The sequence below is a fragment of the Scardinius erythrophthalmus genome (assembly GCF_964197995.2).
Source record: "Scardinius erythrophthalmus genome assembly, chromosome: 25".
In the NCBI taxonomy this organism is placed as follows: Eukaryota; Metazoa; Chordata; class Actinopteri; order Cypriniformes; family Leuciscidae; genus Scardinius; species Scardinius erythrophthalmus.
Window position 1 is genome coordinate 20,291,009 of NC_138245.1, and position 21,925 is coordinate 20,312,933.

General features: G+C 37.0%; 1 protein-coding gene across 3 annotated transcripts in view; it reads left to right on the plus strand.

Annotated features, from left to right (window-relative positions):
* Window positions 1-21,925, plus strand: part of nfasca (neurofascin homolog (chicken) a) — a 65,758-nt gene that overhangs the window by 23,123 nt on the left and 20,710 nt on the right. For 2 of the 3 annotated variants that reach the window (XM_081358617.1, XM_081358619.1), the window contains exons 4-25: window positions 3,903-4,008; window positions 5,041-5,231; window positions 6,539-6,661; window positions 8,282-8,452; window positions 8,773-8,820; window positions 11,490-11,601; window positions 11,808-11,992; window positions 12,094-12,225; window positions 12,318-12,461; window positions 12,550-12,661; window positions 13,176-13,342; window positions 13,467-13,614; window positions 13,855-13,988; window positions 14,670-14,711; window positions 14,833-14,934; window positions 15,708-15,905; window positions 16,066-16,136; window positions 16,225-16,447; window positions 16,550-16,665; window positions 16,787-16,997; window positions 17,114-17,233; window positions 18,122-18,295. In XM_081358617.1, the coding sequence (XP_081214743.1) occupies window positions 3,903-4,008; window positions 5,041-5,231; window positions 6,539-6,661; window positions 8,282-8,452; window positions 8,773-8,820; window positions 11,490-11,601; window positions 11,808-11,992; window positions 12,094-12,225; window positions 12,318-12,461; window positions 12,550-12,661; window positions 13,176-13,342; window positions 13,467-13,614; window positions 13,855-13,988; window positions 14,670-14,711; window positions 14,833-14,934; window positions 15,708-15,905; window positions 16,066-16,136; window positions 16,225-16,447; window positions 16,550-16,665; window positions 16,787-16,997; window positions 17,114-17,233; window positions 18,122-18,295 (3,030 nt within the window). The remainder of the gene's footprint in view (window positions 1-3,902; window positions 4,009-5,040; window positions 5,232-6,538; window positions 6,662-8,281; window positions 8,453-8,772; window positions 8,821-11,489; window positions 11,602-11,807; window positions 11,993-12,093; window positions 12,226-12,317; window positions 12,462-12,549; window positions 12,662-13,175; window positions 13,343-13,466; window positions 13,615-13,854; window positions 13,989-14,669; window positions 14,712-14,832; window positions 14,935-15,707; window positions 15,906-16,065; window positions 16,137-16,224; window positions 16,448-16,549; window positions 16,666-16,786; window positions 16,998-17,113; window positions 17,234-18,121; window positions 18,296-21,925) is intronic. The other variant, XM_081358618.1, reaches the window with a different exon arrangement.

The window sequence follows — 21,925 nt, forward strand, 5'->3', positions numbered from 1 at the left end:
GGTTTTGCTTTAGGATCCAGATTTTACAGTGGACAATGCTGTGCCACTATAATTGATTGCACAAAATATTATCTCAGTGGTGTCATGCTCTCTTAGCAGTTCCACTTAAGACTGATTAGTCAGCTGTAAGCAAATTTGAAAATATGTAGTTTTGTACATTTATAGCGTCCTGCGAGACACTGGTCATACCATTTATGAAACATAATAAATGAGTAAAATCCATTATATCCGCACTGCATCTGCAACAAAGAAACCAATAAATCCACTCCGCCTTCTGTTGTCTGTTCTACCCCTCAATTTTTTTCAGTTTCCTTCTAATAATAGCAGTCCAGGTTTGTCTTTATCTCTTATGAAAAATGATTTGAAAGCTCATACAGAGCGAGACAACCCCAGCGGCGCTCAGTGCTCACCAGCTTCAACAATAGAGGGAGCTTCAGTCTGACCAGGGGCTGTCAGCACCTCCCCAGCTCCCCTTCTCCGCCTGTATTCCCAAAGCGCCATCATTCGCTTTCCTTTCTCTTTTTCTCATTTGGCCTTTTTTCTCATTCCGTCTTTGGCAACTACTCTCCCCCCTCTATCTCTAGCTTTCACTACAGGCTCTGGTCCCGTCTGTGTGAATCTCTATTGATCTGTGTAGATGGAGAAGATTGGAGCACTGATCCTGTCTCTGAGCACTTCATAATACCCCTCTACCCTCTCGACCTCTCTGAATGTATGCAGCAGCAGGGCTGCTGGGAAATGACAGGCATCTGATCTCGCTATTAGTGACTATGTTGTGTCTTCATTTGTACGCTTATACTCCATATTACACGCACCATAAGCAGGACTTGTAATTTTCAGACCAAGACCTAGTTTGGATAGAGAAACAAACATATATGTATATACAATACATATAAGATGAAATTGAGTTTATAATGCCATATTAATGATTTGTATACTTTATGATGCTTAAAATACAAATACATTACTGGTCAAAAGTTTGGAGACTGTAGGAATAAACATTAAATTATCCAACTAAGTCTGCATTTATTTGATCAAAAATAGAGTAATACTAAAACAGTAATATTGTGAAATATGATTCCAGTTTAAAATGACTGTTTTCTATTTTAATATATTTGAAAATGTAATTTATTGATGGCAAAGCTGAATTTTCAGCATCATTACTCCAGTCTTCAGTGTCACATGATCCTTCAGAAATAATTTTAATATGCTGATTTGATGCTTAAGAAACGTTTCTTATTATTATCAGTGTTGAAAAGAACACCATGTAACAATGTAACAGTCTTTACTGTCACTTTTAATGAATGTAATCCCCACCCCCCAACTTTTGAACAGCTCTGTATACTGTATGTAGGAGGAGCACTTAAACATTTAACTGACTTTGGCTTCTTAACTTTGGCTTAGTTTACCCAAAAGCCAGTCATACTGTGTGAGTAACTGTTTCATTTTAAGGTGGACTTTTTTAAGACTTGTAGTTGTTTTGATATTAGTTCAAACAATTATAGTCAGAACCCCTTCAGAAGACCCCTGATCTAAAGGATGAACTGAACTTGAGATGTGACTTTAAGCATCTCTCCATTATTGTTCCTTCACTCCTAACACTTCCCCCGAAATGTGATTTCTATTGACGAGGGTTGTCATCGTGTCCCAGCTGACCTTACACATGCGCTCTCACACACTAACACATATGTTGCCCATGACGTCCCATCCCCCGTGACCTTGCTTATGTGCTATGATTGATGTCAGATGATGAATGGCACAGAGCCAGAGATGCACCTGTCGCTATCCCATGAAAAGCACCACAGACACATGAATGCTTTCTGATACTATAACCTGAGGATGAAGGTCATATTCCTTTAATTAGCAAAGCACAATCGCAAAAGCAATTCTTGACTCTTCTGATAACATACATCATAGTGATTGTGGTTATTATCGAATGTGAGCGAACCCCCCCGTAGGGGCTGTCGCTTTAACTGACTGACAAAGAAAGACAGTCGAAGATTAAATATGCTGCCATATGGGGAAGACAAATGCACTGATTATGATTTGCTAATGTGACAGTGATGTATTTTTGGTATGATGTTCTGTTTTTTCAGAGTAGTCTTATTAATATGCCCTCTCTATTTGTATTTGCAATTTTCCCTCCGCCTCATTCATCTGGCGGCCCATTAACAGGTAGGTTCATTTGTTTGGTTGCTTTTTTTTTGGTATTACAATGTTAAAGTAGACATAGTGTTGTGTGTATAATAACTAGTAATTCAGTTTGCAGTTTAGTAGAAATTAACTAAAATAGATGTTTGTCTTAGAACTGTATTAAATGTTTTAATTATTGTCTTCTCTACAGTCATTATTTAACATCTCCCATGTTTCCTCACTCTCTCTTTTAACTATTCCCACAAATAATGTTTTTCTCTCCGTCCGCCCCTTCTTGGAACTAACAGCAAAGATCCAGCAAGAGCGTAAGTGCTTCATTAACACGGATTAACTTGTTCATTTAATCAGCGACTGGTTTTAATACAGCTTACAACAAAACTTATCTCATCAGAAATCTAAAGAACAGAATTATTGCAGTTGGACATTGCCCAATCTCTTTTTACAATTAGAGCAAATACAGTTCCCAAAAACCATTGAAAAGACCCTCAAACACAGTCTCAAGAGAGCTTGCATAAGTTCACTGTGCTACTCCCGATAAATTACAAAGTCTATCATTTATTAAAGCTGATTAATATTCTAATGTAAGCCCAAGAGCATGTCTGTTTGGCAGGCCATGTCTTTGAGAGGAAGGATTACTTCAGGGGTTTGTTAGCCGTGCCAGAATACCCACAGTTCTCAGCCAGCTAGAAGTAGAGCAAAGCAGTCAAGAATCTTGTGGCTAATCATGTATCACATTCAATGAGTATAATACAGTGAACTCAGAGACTAATTGGTACAGTTTGGTGTAATGCAATTGAGTGCAACAGTGCCCGTCCACTTTTTCACCGGCCTTTGTTTCACTCCAATCTATTGATTTAAATATGTTAATTATGTATATAAAAACAATATATTTAATGTTTATTGCAATATATACAGATATTTAAGTAGTTTGAGAGAGCGTTGGGAAACTGACACCACGACTGCATCCGAAATCACATACTTCCTTTCTATATAGTTACTGTAAAAAAGTATTTGAAAAAAGAAGTATGTCGGAATTCACAGTACTCATAAAAGTAAACCCGAATGTCCTATTACTTCAAGCCAGATTATGAAGTGTGCATACAATGGACACTTTATTCCATGAGGCCAATTTTGATGTTAAACAACATTTTTTGACCCGGCTGATAGCTTCAACAAAAGCAAATGTGCGTTTAATAATCAATTCCGCTAAGGAGAAAGTGAATGAGTTTTACTTCCGGAACCTGACTGTTGCACTCAATAGTCCATTGACAAAATTTGTATCACATAATGGCCATGTAGCATAGTAGCTACTAGCTAAAGCGATATTGTGTCCTCTGAATCTTACATCTTACAATCTCTAACAACTTTTTGTGAGGCCCATACTGATTCTACACCATTTTTAACACATTTTGTGTTTTTTGGGGGGTAAATTGTGGTAAACGAAGCTGGTACAATAATCTTATCAAATTAGCCAGTATATTTTGTTAAGAAACACACAAGCGGCTGGGAATTTAATGTTATGAAAGATGAATAAGCAATGTTTTTCTATCAAAACTTTATCTTTCTTTACTAATTGTATCTATATTTTGTTACTAAGAGTGAATAGAACAACCTTTTGTTTAGTTTGTACTGTAGACAGCAGTGAGAAATGCAACGCTTGCATATGTATACATGACATTGAGTAACTTGAGTGTTCTTCCACAGTGCTGTTGAGATAAGACTCTCTCTCTTTGTCCCTCCCTCCACAGTGAAACAGCCCCCCACCATTGTGAAGCAGTCACTAAAGGACTACATTGTGGACCCCAGAGATAACATCATCATTGAATGCGAGGCCAAGGGGAACCCCGTGCCAACGTGAGAATGGATGAAACCTTTTTTTCTTTGTGCCGTCTCTTCCTCTCTATCTTTTTGTCTCCATCTCTCGCCACTTCTACATTTCCAGTTTGTCAGCAACCTCTTACTGTATACGTCCATTTCCACCTTACATCATCCTGTCCTTCTCTCTCTCATTCTTTCACTTCTGTCACCGTCTAATTAAACCCGACGGCCATTAGTCTCGGCATGACAAAGACCAGCACATTTTTGTGAGAGTGACACCCAATGTCCCAACCTGACAGTGGCGCTGCCAGTTTCGTCCACCCTCCCTCCCACTTGTACCCTTCTCATGCCATCAGAAATGCAGGGGCGCTCACTCTGGCTCTTGTTACTTGTGCTTGTTTGTGAAAAGCAGGCCTGACCAGCTCAACACAGTGTGGCCATTCAGACAGCCTTTTTGTTTGGTGGTATGTTGGGCTTTATAAAACCTTCCACTCAGCCTGGTCTGCAAAACAATTGTGGTCTAATAATACGCTCAGTTTAGTGTTCACGCTCACAGAATATTCAGTAGGTTAGTAAATGGCACCCAGTCAACTCCAGGCACGCAATCCTACCCTTTTTCAAAATCGCAATGAAACGGAAGATCTTTTTTTTTCCATATTGTGACGTACATCCAAGTGAAACGGATAATCGAAAAAGAATGTTGGGCGAAGACTTGGTTCTATCCATTGGTTGTTGATTGGATGGATGCAGATTTGAATGCAAACTAGCAATTGTAAGAAAGAGCAAGTTTATGAGGACGAAATGAGAAGTCTGACTTTTCACTGGAAGATCGAGTTATGACATTTTTATTAAAATTACAAATAAAAAAATAAATAAACATATGCACCAATGAATTGCTCACATTAAGGGAAATAGAGTAAATTTCCATTTCATGTCAACTTTGGTTTGGTATTCATGTTGTTGGTTTGATGTGTGTGTAAATCCCCTTATTAAAAAGTTCCAACAATGGATCTATTACATAAACAGCGTCAAGTTGGCACAAATCCTGTTTGTGACCGGTCTGTGCAGGTTTCTGTGGCGGCGGAATGGGAAGTTCTTTAACGTGGGGAAGGACCCGCGGGTGACCATGCGGAGTCGTTCCGGAACTCTGGAGTTCAGGAGCAGTGGGAAACCGGAAGATTATGAAGGAGAGTACCAGTGCTTTGCCTCCAACGACTTTGGCACAGCAATTTCCAACAAAATCCTGCTTCGAGTGTCAAGTGAGGGCTGGTTTACTGTAATGTCAAAGCACAACATGCACTTAATGCAAACTGACTGTAAAGGGATTGTATATTCTGTCATCATTTATCTATCACCATCAAGTTGTTTCAAACCCATATGACTTTTGTTGTGGTACAGTATACTTTATGTACAGTAAGTATACTTGGCATAATATATGAGGTTGTATGTGGGATTGGGTATATTGTAGTTCTATAGATCTACTTTTTTAAAGCATGCAAATGCATTTGTATTTAAAAATACAATAATAAAAGGTGAATGACATTTGTAGAACATTATGTGGAAAACAAAAGTAGAAGATTGTGTCATGTCATAGAAAATGTCCAGATGATGCAATATTTTAAGTTTTCTGAAGTCATACAGCATTTGCTTATACCGATAATCTTCTCCTCAGGCTTAGCTCTTATATTTTATCTCAGTTTCAGTTTCAGTTGGTTACAAAACATACAGAAATCAGTGTCATTTGAAAGGGTAAACTTTGTTCCTTATCTACCCCTAAAAGGTTAGAGTATGTTAGATTAGTAATATATAATATGGGTCAATTTTTTTAAATTGAGATTTATACATCATCTAAAAGCTGAATACATATGATTTCCATTGATGTATGGTTTGTTAGGATAGGACAATATTTGGCCGAGATGCAACTATTTAACTATTTATTTAGAAAAAAAAAAAAACATTTAGAAAATCGCCTTTAAAGTTGTTCATTTGTGTTCGCGATTGTTCTGCATTCACTCACAAAAATAAATGTTTTATATATTTACGGTAGGAAATTTTCTAAATATCTTAATGGAACATGATCTTTACTTAATATCCTAATGATTTTTGGCATAAAAGAAAAATCAATCATTTTGACCCATACAATGTATTGTTGGCTATTGCCACAAATATACCCGTGCAACTTGTGACTGGTTTTGTGATCCAGGGTCACATACGTAGAATATTTAGAGGTAAATAAAGTACAGTTATCCCTTTAAGGGTACAGTGACAAGCTGTACAATTCTTGGATTTTTTCGGACAGTGTACGGACTACTTTTATGATTAATTTATGGTGCTCTATTATAATTTTTGGAGCTCGACATCATCCATCCCCTTGCATTGTAAGGAAAAAGCTCAAATCTCTCCCTTTGTGTTTCAAAAAAGCAAGTCATACAGGTTTGGAACAACATGAGGGTGACAAAATTTTTGGGTGAACTATCCCTTTAAAAGTAATATGCACACCACTTGCAATAGAGTGATGTCATTGTGTTATATTCCCTGATCTGGTGAACTTGTCTCCATTGCTCAGAGTCTCCGCTGTGGCCTAAAGAGGTTCTGGATCCAGTAACTGTGCGTGAGGGGGTATCACTCGTCTTGCCCTGCAACCCTCCCCCTGGTCTCCCCCCTCCTGAAACCTTCTGGATGGACAGCTGTGAGTTTTGCTCATCGTGTCCTGTGATCGATTGTGTCTAATTTCTTAACCTTACCCCTCCTCTCCTTCACCTTCACGCTCTGTTTTACCTCTTCCTCAAACCTCCCTCTCACTTCCTCTTACTATCTGTCTCTCTCTCTCAGTCTCTCAGTCTGTGTCCTCTGCACAGCAGTGTCCGTTACTGCATTAGTGCTGAGCTGGTGCATGTATGCGAATCTGCACTACCTGATAAAAAAGCTGAGAGAGCAGAAACAAGCATGGCACTGAAGCATTTCAACAGACCTAGAATCAAGAAACAGACAGACACATACGCTGCACTGCTTTGATCACACATCTTTGTCATCATTAGTACATTGATTAATGAAATTAAATTAAATTAAATGTGTCAATGATAAGTATTAATCATAAGGATCTTTTAGATAGAGTAACTTATAGCTTGAATTTCCATCGTTGAGTATAGTCCTAAATTTGATAAAGAACTTTCGAGAACACTCCATTTTCATTGGTCAGACTGATAACCTTGTCTCAAACTAACACTATTGGTTAAGCCAGTGTTTCTGTGTCATATTGAAGCCTATTTCTGCTATATAAAAATACAAACATGTTTTGGTAAATCACAATTATAACATTAAAGTTTTACTTTAATAGGTAAATAATTTTTTTTTAAAATGTCACTTTTTATGTCACAATTTAATCTTTTACCTCATAATCATGAGTTAGTATCTTATAATTTAAACTTTTTATGTTATAATTATGATTTTCCAAAGCATAAAATATAATGACATAAATGATGGGCTCGAACAAACAAATAAATGTTTTGATAGTGCCACCATTTTTTGGTTAAATTAATTTATTCTGTACATATAATGTAGTCATCTTTGCATATTAAACTGGCATAAGATAAAGATTTTAAAAAGGATGAACAAATATTAAAATTGTGGCCATCATTAGTAAGTCGATAACCTATAAAAGATGATGAAGTATAAAGGATGATCGATAAAATTCTATATTTTGTATTAAAAATAAAACACAGAAACCTCAGTGTTTTAAGTGCTACATAATGTACAGTATTAAAAATGTATATTTATTCTTCAGATTTGCTAATGATTACATTTAACATTAATTAAATATGTCATTGTTTTTAAATTATTAGTGTTAATTATTAGATCAACTTTCGCAAAGGTAATCTAAATGAAAAAATATGGGAAATGAGCGTGCATAATTAAATATACAATTACAACTGATAAAATACATTAGAAACATCTCTAATATCATACGGTATCGATATACTGTGCATTACTTCACCTTTAAGATAATAACCATCACTAGAATGTCATGTGATCACTACACTCTTTGATCCACAAGGCCAGAGACATCATTATTAAATCCAGACTCAGTGTTGATTAGTGCAGAACGTCTTGTCTTCATCTCGTACTCCTTTCCCTTGAGTGTCACATTTGCTGAGCCTTGTGATGTTTCAGGCCAGAAGAAGATAATCATGCGTGTGATTCTCACGCTCATCTTGAGCATTATTTCTTCTGTTGCCTGTCAGCTATTGCACATCAAATGAAGTTGAACAAATGAGTCTGGATTCTCTTTTCTTTTTGTCTCTCTCCACAGCCATTATGCCTATACCACAGGACAAGAGGGTGTCAATGGGTCTGAATGGTGACTTGTTCTTCTCCAATGTTCTGGCTAAAGACGCCAACACTGACTACAGCTGCAACGCTCGCTTCGAGTTCACACACACCATTCAGCAGAAGAACCCCTACACCCTTAAAGTGCAAGCAAGTGAGTAGAGATTTCTGATGATTCAGGATTATGTGTTATCGTTTATTTGATGTTGTTACTCTGAAAAGGTGCTGCTGTCTAAGGTGAATATTGTGGTCCATCTAGTGGTGAGGAGGTAGTATTGCAGTATCTTAATGGACATTTACCTTTGCGTTTTATTAGGATTGCCTTTATTTATTGCTATCACAGTTTCAGTGATGTTTGGGGGACTATGCATCTTCCATTTGATTCAGTATTGTTCTGTTCTTCCGTTGCAATTAAGTGTATTTTTTTTCTCTGTATTTGTGTGTATGTTGATTAAACTGCAACTTTATTCACAGAGGAACCTTATAATGACACCTTTCTCAACTCCACTGATCTGTATGGTGGTGAGTTCCACACACTGCTAGTCTGTTTTCTGTGTGCTTCTGTAAAAGAACACTAACGGAGTTAGCAATGCTGTTTCTAACCACATACAGCAGAGGAAATGCTGAGATAGTGTGCCTGTAATACACAATTTAAAGAAAGATGTTCCACATTATATTTATTGACCCTGGAGCTTACCACTCAGTGCTTATGTTACTTACAGTTTTTTTTATACAGTACATCAGTCTAAGCAGTTTTTGGGGTCAGCTATTCAGTCATATTTTGAAGGACCAGTATTCAAATTTATCTGGTAATTGCTTTCATTATCCTAATGACGTTGCTCATTATGGATATATGGATATGGAAGTAAGGAGATTAGGCAAGAGGTGCTAATTAATATTTTAGCAACATTAATCCAATGATAACCATATGTATCCAAGGATATGGCCTAAGGGTGGCACTGAATGAAGAAAATGGGTAAATCGCAAACCCTGTCAAAAACAAGCCATAGATCCTATTTCACCCCAAAATCAAATGGTATATATTTGCATAAATGCCCCAAAATCTGGAAAAAAAATATATATATTTTTTTACATTTGTTCAGGAAATTGGGGGATTTTTTAAAGATATTTTTTTAAATGTTTTTACAGAACGATTTTCATTGTTTTGTTTTTTTACTTTTTATTTTTATTAACTACCATGATGTATACATACTTTAATATTTTATATTCATTAAAATATTTTTTCAGTTTCTTTCAGTTTCATGAATGAATGTTAAAATAAAACACACACACATGTATATATATATACTAAATGTGTGTGTGTGTATGTGTATATATATATATATATATATATATATACTAAATGTGTGTGTATATATATATATATATATGTGTGCTTTATTTGAACATTCATTCATGAAACTGAAAGATGATGAATATTAAAAAAAAGAAAAAATGTGTGTGTATATACAGTATATATATATATATATATACTAAATGTGTGTGTATGTATATATATATATATATATAAAATGTATAATAAAATAAATTTTATATTTTTTTTTATAAAAAAATTAAATACTTTAAGTTTATTTATTTTTTGGTTTAACTGATTGATTTTGGGGTTAATTATGACCCAGACTTGTTCTTGGTAGGCTTTTTGAGAGTCACCCATATATGACAATGTTGTCAGGACCAGGGTTCACTGACAGACACAAGCTTTTTAAAGCTATCTTGGTTCTTGTCTCAAATGTATAGTCTCCACCAGGGCATTGTGGGATCGCACTGACAGAGAACTGTCACCGCTGTCACCACAGACACACGTGACCGTGGCGTGAAACATGTGTTCCTGGCAGCTTCATAGCCTAATCTCCCAGGCGTTGTCCTCCCACTTAATGACACCAACAAAGGCTGTTGTCACTCCCTCTTCAAGAGCACTGTTCGCAATGCTAATAGCCGAGAGCTAATCTTACTGCTAGATATACATTACAATAGAGACTAATACTGCCATGCTCATCAAGTCTTCCTCGGGGAGAAGATTGTCTGTGTCTTCTCATAACCAGGGTTTTATGTCCACAACTAACCATCTGTCTGTCGTCACAGCTCTTGATTCTTTTTTCATGCTTATGTCATTTTTGCATAAAGATTTCAAATGATTTTACAGAAATAATGATGATACCACAACAACAGTGTATTATGATGCCTTTTTTATATTTGTTTGAAATAAAATGTAACGTTCAAAAGTTTGGGGTCGGTAAGATTTTTTATTTTAAAGAAATTAATACTTTTATTCAGCAAGGATGCAATCAATTGAGCAAAAGAGACAGTTAAGATATTTATAAAGTTACAAAATATTTGTATTTCAAATAAATGCTGTTCTTTTGAACTTTGTATTCATCAATGAATCCTAAAAAAAAATGTATCACTGTTTTCACAGAAATTTAAGCAGCACAACTGTTTTTTAACATTGATAAAAATAAGAAATATTTCTTGAGCACGAAATCAGCATATTAGAATGATTTAAGATCATGTGACACTCTGTTTATTAAATTTATTAAAATAGAAAACCGTAATAATATTGCTAAATATTACTGTTTGTACTTTACTTTTGATTAAATAAATGCAGCCTCGATGAGCATAAGAGACTTACCGACCCTACATTTTTTGACTGTAGTGTAAATTTGTTTGAAAAAAATAACCAGTTTTGTACCTTTTGATTCTTATGCTAGTAATGTGACATATTGTTTTGCTTGAATTCTTTAAAGTTTAAAAATAAAAATATCACTGATAAAAAAATATATATATATATATATATATATATATATATATATATATATATATATATATATATATTTCCTGTATGCAAATGTAACATCTTCTTTATGTGAGAAACGGAAGTATTGGAACCATGTTTCCACCTTAGAGTAAAAAAAAAAACTTTCTCTCACAATTATCTTTATATTTTTTACTTTGAGGTGTGGAAACAGGCTCCTGTAGCAACCAACACATTACTGATGATTAATTTAAGCATTAATAAAAGAGTATATTGTTCGTTTGCAAATTGAATCTAACATTAATCCATAACAGCACAACATTATATTATAGTTGATAATAATTGTGTGAGGTTGCTCCTAACTCAAACCAGTGTCTCTTTCTGTGCATGTTAACAGTTTTCTCCTTCTTTTCCACAGTGCGAAATGTACCAGAAATCCAGCCTACCTTTCTATCTCCAAAGGGCTTGTCCAGCTCCAAGATCGTGCTCCGAGGGGAACAGCTTCTTCTGGAGTGTATAGCAGCTGGAGTGTGAGTGTATACTTTTATAGTATTTCATAATATTTAGAAGTAGCTTTGATTTAGAAGTACATTTCTATTTAATTTTAACAATTCAAGTTTAATGTAGACCGCATATTCAGTTACCAAAAGCACTAAATACTTCAGTGTTAATATTCTTAGATTTATCAGTTACAATTAAGTAACGTCCTGTTCTTTTTCATCTTCCCCTTTCCCAGCCCAACTCCTTCCATTAATTGGTTCAAAAGAGGAGGAGACTTGCCAGCAAAAAAAGTCAAGCTTGAGAACTTCAATAAAACTTTACGCATCCTCAATGTGTCCGAAGAAGACTCTGGCGGCTACACCTGCATGGCCAGCAACAAGATCGGCAGCATTCGCCATTCTGTTGAAGTCCAGGTCAAAGGTGGGCCTTAGAGAAACACCAACTGATGCTTCTTGTTCATGCCATGTACAAGAGGCTCTTTCTTTTACTGACTTCTATGATTTCTTTATTGGCTTGAAAAGCTGCACCCTATTGGCTAGATAAGCCCACCAATCTGGTGCTTGCCCCTGATGAGAATGGACGGTTAGTGTGTCGTGCCAATGGGAACCCTAAACCCACCATCCAATGGCTGGTGAATGGTGAACCTATTGAAAGTGAGTCAACTGTTTTTCCTGTTCTAACAGTTGGAATCATTATTTGTCCACAAAGCAGTAATGCATACTTTTTCCTGCTCTTTGTGTAACAGGTTCAGTACCAAACCCAAACCAGCAAGTTCTTGGGGATACCATCATGTTCCATTCGGTCCAGATCGGAAGCAGCGCAGTGTACCAGTGTAACGCCTCCAATGAGCACGGTTACCTACTGGCCAATGCTTTTGTCAGCATCCTGGGTAAAAACAATGGAGTTAATCGTTCAAAATGTTCAGAGAGGGCATATAATGCACTGATTGTGAGATGTTAGTGTTGTTTTCTTCCCAGACATGGCACCGCGAATGCTAGGCCCAAAGAATCAGCTGATCAAAGTCATTGAAAACAACAGAACCTTCCTTGACTGCCCTTTCTTTGGCTCACCGTTCCCTTTACTGCGCTGGTGAGCTTACGTTTGATTGTTTGAACAGATACTGTTCAAAAGTTTGGGTTCGGTAAGATTTTTTTAATGATTTTAAAAGAAATCTCTTGCTTGCCAAGGCTGCATTTATTTGATAAAAAATACAGTATAACATTAAAATTGTAAAATATTATTACACTTTATTACAAAAATATTATTTTAAATATTATTAAAATGTAATTTATTCCTGGAATATTCAGTATCATTACTCCAGTCTTCAGTGTCACATAATCCTTCAGAAATCATTCTAATATGCTGATTTGGTGCTCAAGAAACATTTCTGAATATTATCAATGTTAAAAACTGTTGTGCTGCTTAAGTGCTGCTCTGTCTCTTCAGAAAATGTGGACTAAACCGCTCGATTCATATGGATTAGTTTTACGATCTACTTTTTGAAGCGTCAAAGTGGTAGTTGCGTAGACTGTCAATGGAGAGATTGCAAACTTTTGAACAGTTGTGAATTAGAATAAAAAATCTAAGATATATATGTGTTCAGGTTTAAGAATGGCCTAGGCAGTGGTCTGGATGGTGGTCAGTACAAGCTGTACCCAAACGGTACTTTGGAGATCAATCAAGCCCGGCCAGAAGACCAAGGCACCTACACCTGTGTCGCCAGCAACATCCTGGGCAAGATGGAGAATCAAGTGCGCCTGGAGGTTAAAGGTGAAATCAGAAGCATTAATCATTAAGTCAGACTTGTACATTCGCACACTAACTGTGACTTTTTAATCAAGAAAATGTACATTATTGCCCATGTGTGAATTTACTCTGTTGTGCTTCATTTCAGAGCCCACAAGGATAGTGCGGGCACCCGAGCACGTCACAGAACCCAGAGGGAGCACGGTTCGCTTTGACTGTCGAGTTAAACGTGATTCTACCCTTCCTGTTACGGTCACATGGCTGAAAGATGACAAACCACTAAGCTTCGGTTGGATGTAATGTCACATAACTTTATACTTGTACAATATAATCATAATTAGACTGAACACTATTTTTCACTCTTATATACCAAATTCACTTTCAGCAGAAAGAAGACTCTTATGCTCACCAAGGCTTCATTTATTTATTTAACCAACAATCAATTATAATTGAATTTTAATATATTTTAAAATGTAATTATTTCCTGTGATGGCAAAGCTGAATTTTCTGTACGCAACATTTAATTTGTCATCTAGTTCTGGCCGGTTGAGAAAGGATGAAGAGTCCTTGACTATTCAGAATGTCAATCCAGAAGATGGAGGAACCTACACATGCACTGCCAAAACTGAGATAGATGAGGACTCTGCCTCAGCTCGTCTTACAGTTATAGGTACACACACACTTTCACACACACCTTACAATTAATGTAGGTCCTCTTTTATGCACCTTTTCTCATGTTCCTAATGGTTAGTAATTTACTTCTTAATAGATACTAAGCAGAAATGGGCATGTGGAACAGTCAGTTTTTTTTTTACTTTTGTAACTTATAGATCTGTCCCTCTTAAAATAACTCCACAACATTTCCTGTTATGGAAAATAAAGCATGTTTTCTTAATAGTTGCTCGAAGATTACCACTGTTGTGCCTCCTTCATTAGCTATAGTGTTTGACTGCATCCAAAATCGCATACTTCCCTACTATATAGTATAGTACTCATAAAAGTAAACCTGGATGACCTATTACTTCCGGCGAGATTCTGAAGTGTGCATACGATGGACACTTTGCTATCCCATGAGGCCACGGGAGAGGATTTGTGAATGGAGGTGAAGCGACGCAACTGATGCTTGTAGGTCACGTGATAATGACAAAATGGCAAATGTAGTGTGTCCGGATACAAACATTGATACTACATAGAACATACTTTTTAGAGGGTGTGAAGTTATTACCTATTTAAAATATTTACCTATTCAAGAGAGTATGCGATTTCAGATGCAGCCATCGTTTCTCATTATATTTATCTACTAATAGTCACACTAACCCTTGACCTCTGACCTTTGACCTTTACCTCATAGAGGATGACATCTCTTCTGCCTCAAATCGTAGTGCATCTGCAGGTAACATATCAAAGACAGTTATTTATAATGTCCTATTAAAGCCTCTAACAATCACCCTTTTTTTTTTTACTTAGAATAATTAGTAGTTAACATGGTTAATTAGTATACTGTTCTCTTCCAGGTCGACCTGACCCCCCTCAGGATCTTGAGCTCTCGGACCCTTCAGCACGTAGTGTCAGACTCACCTGGGTGCCTGGGAATGAAAACAACAGTCCTGTTACACGTAAGTTCAGATCAAGTCTCATGTCTTTAAAGGCTTTTAAAGTCAAATAAGTGAACTTAGTCAACACTTCTTTCACTGCTTTTAATAGTGCTCTTGTGTTTACTTACCTTTTGTTTTAGAAACACAAATCAGGTTTATCAGTCAAGTAAATATGACGTATTAAAATAAGCATTTACAATTTGTGCTGCTGTGGTGTTTCCATTGCAAACCACTCTGAATGAATCTTCTGAGCGAATGATTCAAGATTTGCTCATAAATAGTGTTGCCAACTATTTTCAAGGAAAAGTAACCAAAGCCTGCTCGAAAATCACAAAATTTCACTAGATGAATGCATGCAATTAGCATATTTGTGATGTCATTGTGTCCATTCTGCCTAATCCTGCTGCGTCTGTGTTCTTTGCCAGTAGATCACGCGCAGAACTTTCCACTCCCATCTGTGCTTTTTTTTAAATTGCACTCTCACACTAATTTGGCCTGTTTAGTAAATCTGGTCCATAGTTGCTAAGTTGGCAACACTGCTCATAATACCAAAAAAAAAACACAGTAATCACCATGGCACCATCTAGTGGTATAGAGATTCAAATGATTCAAATAAATATGTTTCTTTTTGAGGTTGACTCTCAGCTTTAATTACTGTTTTTAAAAATGAATAGTCTACCATTCAAATACTCAGACTTGAGTTTCCCACTCTGAATAGGACTGATGTCTCTACCTCTTCCTTTTTAATGACTAATAGCAGAAATTTAAACTATCAAACTGTTTCCTTACTACAGATTTCCTCGTCCAGTTTGAAGAGGACAGGTGGGAGCCGGGCAAGTGGCAGAACCTGTCTATATATGATGGCAACCTAAACTCAGTTAACCTGCAACTGTCACCCTTTGTCAACTACCAGTTCAGAGTGATTGCGATCAATGCTGTGGGCCAGAGTCAACCCAGCCACCCTTCTGCACGCTATCAGACCAGCGGAGCCCGTAAGTGATCACTTATATCGCCCTGATAGAAATGTGTTCAAAAATTTACATTTTTGCATTTTTTATGCACCCATAGAAGTTTTAGCTGGTTCGTATTATGTCAAGAATTTGGCAAAATTATAAGTTGAGACATTTACTGACATATAATGATTTGTTTTAGCTCCTGATGTTATTCCTGGTGGTCTTAAAGGCTGGGGAAACAAGAAGAACAACATGGAGATCACATGGGAGGTAAATGGACTGGGTTTTATTGTAATACCTTGAAAAAGCAGACAGATGTGTGACTGTTAGTGAGCTAATGTATCTGTACATGTCACAGGCCCTTCAGAACACAGAAAGGAATGGGCCAAACCTGCGATATGTGGTCTCCTGGAGAAGGAAAGACACAGAGCAAGAGTGGAATAACATAACTACAACCAAAGCAAAGCACATTATCCATAATACAGACACCTATGTCCCATACGAGATCAAAATACAGGCCATTAATGACTTCGGACACAGCCCAGAGTCAAACGCAGTCATCGGTTACTCTGGGGAAGACAGTAAGTACTAACATTTCATATTTAATGACACTTTATAGTCATTCACAGATAGTGGTGCATCTTTGTTGGTCTATTTTGTACTAATACTATTTTTCCCATCAGAACCGTCCGCCGCACCAACAGAACTCAGGGTGTCGAAGATCAACAGCACCAAAGTTAATGTTCACTGGGTGCCTGTGGACCCCAGCACTGTGAACGGAGAGTTTAAAGAGTACAAGGTGTGTGCCCACACATCTACATGACACAAAAGCATACAGGATCTCCTACATTAACCATGCATTTTGCACTTACTGAATGTGCTAACGTTGCTCATTCACATCTCTTTTATTATATTCTCAGTTGTACTACTGGCGGGAGGCCAGCCTCATCAAAGGCCTGAAAGTAAATAAGACAAAGTTGCATAAAGGTTTCTTCACCACTGCCGAACATCCCTCTGGCATCCTGACAGAGCTTTTTCCATACAGCAAATATAAGATATACATGGTGGTGGCTAATAGAGAGCATGAGGGACCACAAAGTAACATTGTGGAGTTTCACACCAAGGAGGGAGGTAGGATTCACCATGCTCTGCTTTTAGTGGTCTATCATTATCCATGATGAAGCATCAAATATGTGATGTTTGTAACAAAAATCAGAAAACTAATGGCTTTCATATTCCTTTCATAGAGCCAGGAGCTCCGAAGTACTTTAGGATTCAGAGGCACACAGACGAGGTTCACCTGAAGTGGGACAAGCCACTGGAGCCAAACGGTATCCTGATTGGATACACACTCCAATACCACACAGGTGAGCTCACCTTGCACCAAAGGAAGCTTTAAAAATGAGTGAATAAACATTCAGAGAGCAAAGAGTTTCATGCCTAGTTTATCTTAAAGGTGCTCTAAGTGATGTTGGGTGACCTCACTTCTTGTTGACGTTTAAAGTATTGTCAAACAAAACGGAGGCTAGCTAGACCCTCCCTCCTGCTCATCCGCGCACTAACCCTCCAAACCCCACCCCCAAATCCTTCTTGTCGGTTATTGGCTGGAACAGTTTGTTATGTTTCGTGGTGCGGGTTAGCCCAGTTTGTTTTTCTTGCCGTTTGTGGAGCCTGGGCTGTCTACAGAAACCACGTTTTTTTACAGTGTGTTCAGGGGACAGGCAGCTAGCGGATGATGAGGAGATGTTTGCTGTATGTGACAAAAAATGTTTTGGCCTAAAAAAACGCGTGACATCGCTTAGAGCACCTTTAAAGGGTTAGTTCACCCAAAAATTAAATTCTGTGATTAATTACTCACCCTCATGTCGTTCCAAACCCATAAGACCTTCGTTCATCTTCAGAACACAAATTAAGATATTTTTGATGAATATCTTCATAACATTAAGTTTGAATCACTGTAGTCAGATGGACTATTTTAATTATGTCTTTACTACCTTTCTGGGCCTTTCTGGAACATTGCAGTCTATAGGGGGTCAGAAAGCTCTTGTATTTCATCAAAAATATCTTAATTTGTGTTCCAAAGATGAACGAAGGTCTTATGGGTTTGGAACGACACGAGGGTGAGTAATTAATAGTAATTTTGGGTGAACTAACCCTTTAAGGCTGGAATACCCTGCACAACTTTTGCCCAGATGTTTGTTATTATTTTTTCAAAAAGCGCATTTGTTCAATCTGTTGTATTTGTTCTGCTCTAGTGAACGGGACGCAGGCGGGAGAGAGGAAGGTCCAGAGTTTTCCACCCAATGTTACGGAGTACGTCATGAATCTGCCTCACCGCTTAACACGGTTCAAGTTCTACCTAGCAGCTCGCACACAGGTCGGCGCAGGAGAGGTGTACGCCGTGGAGTCGCCACATTTCGCGAATGAAGGTCAGCAAGGAAGTCGTGTCGCTCTGTCGTGTCACTGAGCTGTTAGTGAATCTGAGAGCAGAATCATTGGGTGTTCTTGTCTGTGCTCCACCCTGTCGTTCTCTTTCCTTCTTATAATACTTTTCTGTCTCATTGTTCCTGATGCTTTGTGGTGTCTTTAACTCGATCTGTTTCTCTCTTAACTGCTTGATTTCTTCTTTGTCTTCTCTGACTTGCTCTCACCTCTTCTCCTCCTGTCTTTCCTGTGGTGTTGACTGAAGGCACCCCAGATACTGACTCTACAGTTGTAGGTAATGGGGGAATGGACTGTCTGCTTGCCCGTCTATCTCTTGCCCTGCAATATGTCTCTGCTTCAGCCTCTGTCTGCCTTTCCCTCAAATATTGTCTATCTACTTTTTAAAAATATGACAGTGCAGCTGAGTGCTTAAACTCACATCCACAGTTGAAATTCCCAGCCAAACACAAATACTCTCTTAAACAGTTTTACCAACACTAGGAAGTTATACAGTACATATGTTTAATTAAGGTGAAGTGGGTAAGTTGAGAAAAGTCAGCACCAAAATGGAATTGCAATCTTTTTTTTTTTGAGTGGCCTGCATGGATCAGTATTACAAGGCTTTTATAAAGATTATATTTAAAAAATATATATCTTAATCAGTAATTTGTTTTTTTAAAGACATTTTATCATCAAATTTTATCAACAAAGCAAATTGCATAAGATGTAACTTTTTCAGAATTTTATTGAACTGTACTTGATTGAGAATCGGGATGCATGATTAATTGAAATAAAATGAATATGCACTGCCTGTTTCAGAGTGAAGCGCGGCACTGTTCAAATGTCAAACTAAAAGTTCAATAGTTTAACATTTGGAAATAATTTAAGACATCGGTATTAATATTGTAATTTTACTCTTGTACTGTAAAATAAAATTATTATATTATTTTTCATAAATACTCAATATCACAAGAAAAATATAAAAGATTCACAATAATAATAATAATAATAATAAAAAAAATTGTATTTGGAATTTTTTTGAAAAGATTTTTAAATTTGTTTTGCTTGGTGCAGGAATTGCACACTTCACCTTTAACGGTTAAATTTCCCTTGATGAAAAACACAGCTCAACTGCACTGTCTCTATTAATGCCTGTCCCAATCCGTCTAATTGTCTGTCTGCCTTCATCCATGTCACTGTGTGCTTTCAGGGATGGGCTATACTCTTGCACTTTTGTGAAGTCACTGAATCTGCTCTCAGTGTAGATGATTTAAGTTGTATCTCTTTATGATGCTGGTAAGATGCTTCTAAGTGCCACAGAAATAAGGTTAAAGTCATGTGTGGCTCTGATGTCATTTGTGATTTTTTGATTGACCCCCTAATCCCTGATGGCACTTCGCTACTTTAGCCTTGACATCACTTCCTACCACATGCCTTGCTTGGCATATCCCAGCATGCTCTTCTCATCATTTTGGTTTAAAATCTACCCAGAAACCAGAATGAAGCACTTTGTTGGTCTAGTTTGGGAAACAGAGACCTCTAGTGGTGATACTTTGATACAGTCATTGTGTTAGGGAAAGGGAAATTAATATTCAAGTGATGTTTTTGAAGACATTTATGAAGAGAACGCTGTAATAGAAGCTAATCACAATGGCAAGCCAATTTTGTTTGTGTTGTTGATACCAATTTCTCTAACAATTCTCACTGTAGAAACAGATAACCTGAGGAATAGTTAAATGTTTTGGGAGAAAATAGTATCCATTGACCATGCACTTTGTGTTGATGGTACTGAAATATAAATATTCTCTTTTTCTGGTGAAAATACAGGGCAAATTGTCATAAATACTGAATATAATGTTGTATTTGAGGATAGCAGTCATTCAGTAAACCTATTGCATTGTACTTGTTGAACCATTAGCCATTTTTCTTTAGTAAAATAACATTTGCAGATTTAGCACGTGTGCTGTAGACAGTCAGAGAGGGAGCACTGTGTTTTTTATTTATGTAAATTAATACTTTCCTGTGCCAACTGCTCTTTCAAAGTGGATGCAAATGAGGCAAAATTTTGATGAATACCCCAAAATGTCAAATCTATCAGTATTTTCCTAGTTAATTAATGCTGTTAACATGCAAGACTAAGCTCTACAAAACAGCCTGCATAGTTTAAATGCAGTCATGTTGATATATGGATGAGGTGCATCTGCTTATAGAACAGTATTAATGGAGTCATGATGTTTGGCTGTGAATCCATCCATTATGAAAATGGCAGAATAGTAAATAAGTGTTTTAGAAAAGCAATTATGGACTGTTTTCTAGTGTGTCTAAATGTCAAGCAATGATACACGGAAGTCAGAATTCGATAAGTCAAAGTGACAGGTAGTGAGTGTTGTGCTGCTTAATCAATTAAAAGAGTAAATATTAAATCAGCTCGCCATTAGTCCGTTGCTTTTGCAATGCACGTCGCCGCTTCTGCTTGTGCCACCTTTATTTCTCTTTTACTGAGCATTTGTTTATATTGTGTCAGTCAGATGGAGGCATACAGGTAAGAGTGCACTGAATTGTTGGCTGATTGGCTGTGTTGATCTGAAACCACACTCCTGTGCAAAAGATTCACATCCATTAGCATGTCTTGGTCTGGCGAATCTTAATGTCACCAAGCGCTCCGGGGCTCTCTGACATGGCTTTACCTTCCCAGCATAGTACGGATTGCTCTTACTTTTTAGTTGAGTTTGGAAACTGCTTATAGTTTTTGTCATGGAGTTGGTTACTGGTACTCAAAGCATCATTGTTTCCAAGGTTAAAGCTTCAATAAGCAAAGATGTACAATAATTAATATTTTTTCATTATGAATCTCTATCTTACACGGTAATGATTCTACCACTGTGTGTTCTAATTGATTTCCACATATCTTCTCTCAAAGGGATAGTTCACCCAAAAATGAATATTCTGTCATCATTTACTCGCCCTCAAGTTGTTCTGAACCTGTATGAGTTTCTTTCTTCTTCTGAACACAAAAGAAGATATTTTAAAGCATGTCAGTACCCAAATAGTTGATAGGTCCCATTGACTTCCATAGTATTTATTTTCCATACTATGAAAGTCAATGGGGCATTGGGGCAGTGGTTACCCATATTCTTTAAAATGTCTTCTTTTCTGATGACATAATTTTCATTTTTGGGTCAAATATATACATGTAATGTGCTGACAGCACTGCAAGTTAATAAGTATAAGTCCTAGCAGATATGATTTTATATTTCATAGTTTCAAAATGCCAAGACCTGAGAATACTGCAGCATTTTGCAGCTGTCCCTATAGTATTACACAGCTTTAGCACAGTGGTTTGTAGTGACCCTATATTTCCCCTTGGTGGTGCACAACAATCAATTTTTAGATACCCTCTGTGCAACCTCTGCAGTATTTCTCAGCGGCATGACGTGCCGACATTCATGCTCACAAATATCACAAAGTTGTTGCACCATTTCTGTATATGTTCTACAAGCTAATATTTGAGAATGCACTACAAGCTATACAATCAATGTAAGCATTACAAAATAATGGTGTCTTAATGATGCTAATATTCTTTGAGGCATGACATCATGTCTGGTTATACATGAGCATGGTATTTAGATGTCTGC